The sequence below is a fragment of the Melanostigma gelatinosum genome, assembly GCF_949748355.1.
Source record: "Melanostigma gelatinosum genome assembly, chromosome: 1".
Taxonomy (NCBI): domain Eukaryota; kingdom Metazoa; phylum Chordata; class Actinopteri; order Perciformes; family Zoarcidae; genus Melanostigma; species Melanostigma gelatinosum.
The window spans coordinates 31,501,111-31,506,429 of record NC_136634.1 but is presented as its reverse complement, the minus strand read 5'-3'; the positions used below and the strand labels follow the sequence as shown (position 1 = coordinate 31,506,429).

General features: G+C 39.3%; 1 protein-coding gene across 1 annotated transcript; it reads right to left on the bottom strand.

The window, feature by feature from the left end:
* On the bottom strand, window positions 1-1,519 carry LOC306781845 (monocyte chemotactic protein 1B-like). The gene is made up of 3 exons (XM_079274893.1): window positions 1,408-1,519; window positions 905-1,022; window positions 1-717 (listed from the first exon to the last, which is right to left on the bottom strand). The coding sequence occupies exons 1-3, from the start codon at window positions 1,472-1,474 to the stop codon at window positions 603-605; spliced, it is 300 nt and encodes a 99-aa protein (XP_079131019.1). The 5' UTR covers window positions 1,475-1,519; the 3' UTR covers window positions 1-602.
* Between the last annotated feature and the right edge of the window lie 3,800 nt (window positions 1,520-5,319).

Below are 5,319 nucleotides of genomic sequence, written 5' to 3'. Positions count from 1 at the left end.
AAATATTATCTTGCTTTAATTCAACAGAATCAAATCAGTAGCACAAGCATACAGAAATACATTTTGTACTTATCTGTACAAGTACTTGTATTCAAAACATGACCGTAAATTGAAAACAAAAATCCACCATCACTTTAGTTTATACAAAAAAACAAGAGGACGAGCTCACAGAGGTTCATTGTAGAAATAGTGGCATTGACCCGTAGCTTATACTCTACTGATAACAAGTGAAGTTGGGAGGCATTGCTCTTTTACAGTAAATGCAGTTTCTGTTAAGTCAATTCAAATCACAAAGCAACAGTATTTCACAGTGTTGCCGGTCAGAGTGTAAGCAAAAACGATACATATTGTTGCATATACTCAAATTAAACTTTGTTTAAAGTCAGAAATGTAGAAAACGGTATGTGTCTCTCCATGAGTGAGTCACAAAACATAACAATATTTTGTGTTTCAGTCAATATTTTGCATATAGATGGCAGATGCCCTCCAGCAGACCTTATGGTAACGCATCTTTGACAGTTTGAATTTGCAGCATCAAGAAACAATAACTGGCCAGATGTTGTCCACCAGAAGCTCTGATAGGGGGGACATGGCGTCGCCAGTTACAGGTTGGACGTCTCTCCTGGGACAGATTTGGCGTCCAGGTGGTCGATAATGTCCTTCACCCAAGTGGCTGAGGGTCTGGCACACAGGTGACGCCCCGCCACGGTCTTCAACCTGAACACACACACAAAGCAGGACATGTCAGCGAGTCCATGCGCGGAGACAACGGCGGCGAGAACGCGTGTCTCTGAGGACGCGTGTCTCTGAGGACGCGTGTCTCTGAGGACGCGTGTCTCTGAGGACGCGTGTCTCTGAGGACGCGTGTCTCTGAGGACGCGTGTCTCTGAGGACGGGTACTTACAGGACGGCGGGCTTGGAGCACCGCTGGCTGGTCCTGACGTAGCCGACCACTCTGTCGCTGGGCACCTCGATCTCATTGAAACGAAAGCAGCATCTCTTGGGGCCGGCGCCACGCAAGCCTGAAAACAAACACACACCAATGAACAACTTACACACACTCACAGACATCACATTTGTCACTTTTGTGTTTCCATTTGATTTCCTCTGAAGGCGCTATCTGATACTGTTGTCGAATGGGTTGTTCCCATTCGATTGTCATTCTGACAAAAAAAAACATATAGATGCTGTTACTGTTAAAGGTATACATACATCGATTCAATTTAAAGGGAGTCATAATACTACATATTAGTCATAATACTACATATTACCACCTTATAAAGTTGTTAAATGTTATGTTTGTTTGAGCTGATCAGATTGAATCACATCCATTATATCAAATGTACCAGTGTCACCATCAACATTTAAACGATTGATTGAATGTGTTATTGAGCAGCCTCTTCCTACCTTCAGTCAGAGTGACGGCAGCCAGCATCAGCACCAGCACGGACAGAGCAAGACGAGCAGCAGCCATGTTCCCTTCACTGTGTAGTAGGTGAGTGAGTAGGTGAGTGTTATCAGCCTGTTCTTCTCTTCTGCTGTGTGAACTTGAATTCCCACCTTTATACAGTTCAGGAGCAGCCGGGGGGGGGGGAGTCCCAAAGCTCCTTTGCTGAGACTTCACTATGACGTGTCATTATCTCTCCCCTTGATCTGTGGGGAGTTTCATGTGTGTTAGTGGGAAGTCCATTTCACTTCCCTAAACACGCTGACATTCACTGATTCACTGAACCGCTAAACGTGTTAAATAAAGAAGTACTTTTTTTGTTTTCGAGCGTGGTTTCCCTGTGAATTACACATTACTTGTGACCAAGACTACTGTACTTTCTGTTCGTCACCTATACGTCACAGCTACAACAGTTCTTTGAGATCCGCTACATAGAACCAATATTATTAATAGACAAAGAGGCAGAAGCCAGCCGTCTCCCCCTACACACAGAATGAGAAAGCCTTTTTGCTTGACTGATAAATGTCCATATATCTGTAATACAGAACCTTTTGCCTGACAACATTCTTGTAACAACATGTTCCCATACCATTTCTTCCTTTCCCGAGGACTGTGCTGCCCACCGGCTGCTAACAGCTAATGCTAATTAGGTCTCCTTCTGCTGATTTTAACATAGATTTGGAGGCATTTTTTCGATACTGTTGTCGGATAACACAGTCTCAGGGCAGTTTGTGAAATAGTTACAAAGTGCAACCAATTGGTTTCGTGTACAGGGACACGAATAGGCAATTTGTTTCGTGGCTTGAGGTTAGGTTGAGGAAAAACATCATGGTTGGGCTTGAAATAACTTTGTACAGTTCGGTTTTGGCGACAAAAACATGTAGTTATGTTTAAGAATACCGTCACAAACTTTAAGTTTAGGCAACAGAACCACAACAATACTAATTCGTGAGTATTTCACAAAATGCCATGGATACTAGATTGTATCGGAACAACTCTATCAAGAGAGATTAATGGGTGATTGAGTGGCATGCAATACATCTTTTCATTACAAGGAAGTTCAACTTCATTTTGAAGACTTCATTTTGAAGGTTTGGACTGAATGAGTGGTTCCAAACCCGGTGGTTCCCATTTGACAAAATTATACTTTTATTTTTCACAGCTTTTGTCAAATCTTTTTTGTCTTGTAAAACACATGATATGTTCAACATAAAAATATATTTTGGGCGAACTGCTCATCTCCACACTGAGGCAATAACCTGTGAAGTAGAGTCACGATCACACTGGATGGGTCTGTACTGGCACAAATTGTATATTTGTAAACTAAATGATCTTTTAGCAGGGAAAAGGTGGGCTTCCATTCGAGTACTCATTGTACTCTTTGCACTGTGTTAACTGTTTAATGTTGTGCACCATCCACCAAGTAAAATCCCTTATAGGTGCAAAATAAACGGTTCTGATTCTGATTCTGTACCATAACAGGTGAGCTTCGTGTGAGAACTCTAATCTGTATGTCTGACTCATAAAAATAATCATAAATAGTCATAATAATCCTTTTACCACATCTGAAGCAGACACATATGAAGACACCTCGCAGCAGCCGGATGTGATGAGATGAGTTTCATGTACAAAGAGACAGACATTTTGTTGTTTCTTGTATTAAAAGGAATCTCATGCCGTTTACTCTATCGGACAAGAAAGCAATTCTTTTTCAGGAGTACAGTAATTCTCTATTAGGTTGTATGACAAAAGAAGATGAAGATTGTTTACATTACTGGAGATGGATGAAGACCATGCGGTTGAAAGCTCAAAAAGAAAGCCAGTTGGTGGATTATTTTGTCCAAAATACTTATCCAAGGTCAAGATATTCATGCTCAATTCAGTAATGATGATTTGCATTGGAGTTCAGGGACAAGACCAATTATCTGACTTCAGTTCTTGTTGTGGTTTAAGACTGTAAAGGCGCTAAAATAAGAGACATGTTGAGATGGATGACTACGTGTTAAAAATGAGTGGACGTGGTCACTGTGATGTCATCCATTGACTTGTGGACTGCGGTTTTGAATCCTCCAGTTTGGCGATTTGGTCATCGCCATCTTGTTTTTTTTGTAACCAGTTACGATAATTGGACTGTGGAGGAGTTATGTAAAGACGGCGTATACGTCAAGCGGAAAAACGCTCTATAGCGCTAAGGGCCAACTGCAGAGTTGGATGAGGATTCTCTCTTGGTTCATCACAAGTGATATTTTAAATAATTGCATATATCAAAGTATTGATTTGTGCAGCTTTAATTGTCTTTTTTTCTGGCCAGGAAGAAACCATTCAATTTTGAAGCAGATCCGAATAATGAAGATACACTGTGAGACACACCAGGCAACAACTTAATTTTTCATGCACTGATTAAATTCGAGATTTTGTTCAATTTTTATTTTTTTAGAAATCTACAATTCAGTAGTAGCCTACACCAATTTCATTCCTATCTATATTCTGAAGGTTTGTGAAGAGGGGTTTGTTAATACATCCTCCATAGCCTGATTTATAGAACATTTTAGAACTAGAAATGTGGAGATTCAATTTTTTAATTTTTTTTATTTTCTGACAAAGAGATACCCAAAATTCCCTCTATAAAAACTTCTGACTCCAATATGTTAACAAAATGAAATAAGAACTTTGAATCTGGCTTTATCCAATGTTCAGATTTATGCTCTGGAAATTAATGCAAATTAGAAGATATTTAATAAGATAATGCCTCATTTGCACATTTATAGACCATTTCAGACAACCATGGTTTTAATGTAACTACCAGCATTTGAGAAAAATATCTGTCTCTTCAGCTGCTGAATGCTTTTTAACTAAACACACTGGTATAGAGAATCAAGAAATACCTCAGAGCTGAGAATTAATTGGAAATCAAACAAAGCCGTTTGACATGTGTTCAGTCTTACCGCCTTGTGTTTGTCATATATGGCTAATCTGACTTTAGTTTCAGTGTAAAGGGAGTTTTCCACACTTGACAGAGTACCCTATGTAAATTTTTTGTGCAAAATATCTCCCTGTTCATGAAAAGCGGAAGGAGTACTTAAAAGCCTCTTTCAGTTCTTCATGCGTTGTCCTTTAAAGAGCAGTCGTCTGTGATTACTTGTGCATATGTGTGTAATGAAACCTGGATGTAGTAGCCTGTTGCTCGAACTTAACCCTTCACTGTCACTGAATGTGTAGTCATACTCAGACTATTGACATTGTGAGTGGCTACTAATTATGAGACTTAGTTTTATCGTTTGGTTATTGGTCCCTGTTCGCAGGGTGGTGCCCCGTTGTTATTAATAATCATTAATAATTGTTACTTACATTAATAATTCTATTGATGTCAAGAATTCAGTTTCTTAGATGCTGATAACCCAAACACGCTCCTCTACGTTCCCAACACTGAACACAAGCCAGTGGTACAAATATCAACATCACTATTGGCTGTTACATTGATTATAATGCAGCGCTTCCTCATACAATGATAAAGTTATCCCTCAAAAGTCCAGCAACATCTCTTTACTTGCATACATCCTTTTCAAAATAAACTTCTGTCTTCACAGGAAATAACTTGCAACGAAACTAGTTAGTTAGGTTTCGGAAAATATTGTGAAATATTTGGTTAATTTAAGGAAAAGATTGTGAAATACTTGGTTAATTTAGGGAAAAGATTGTGAAATACTTGGTTACATTTTGTAATAGAGCATGGTTTGGGTTAAAATAACTACTGAAGTGGCATTTAATATGGAAGTTACGTGACAAATAAATCAAGGTTGACTTCTGCAGTGGTCTCCTCGTTGAAAGAGTTTTTTTTGTTTGACCCATCCACCTCCCCTCCCATCTTCACA

Excerpts from the sequence above, each read along its gene's own strand:
- LOC306781845 (XM_079274893.1), bottom strand. The coding sequence starts at position 1,474 with ATGGCTGCTGCTCGTCTTGCTCTGTCCGTGCTGGTGCTGATGCTGGCT. Across the intron at positions 1,023-1,407 it reads TGCCGTCACTCTGACTGAAG|GCTTGCGTGGCGCCGGCCCC; the intron begins GTAGGAAGAGGC and ends GTTTGTTTTCAG. Across the intron at positions 718-904 it reads TGCTCCAAGCCCGCCGTCCT|GTTGAAGACCGTGGCGGGGC; the intron begins GTAAGTACCCGT and ends GTGTGTGTTCAG.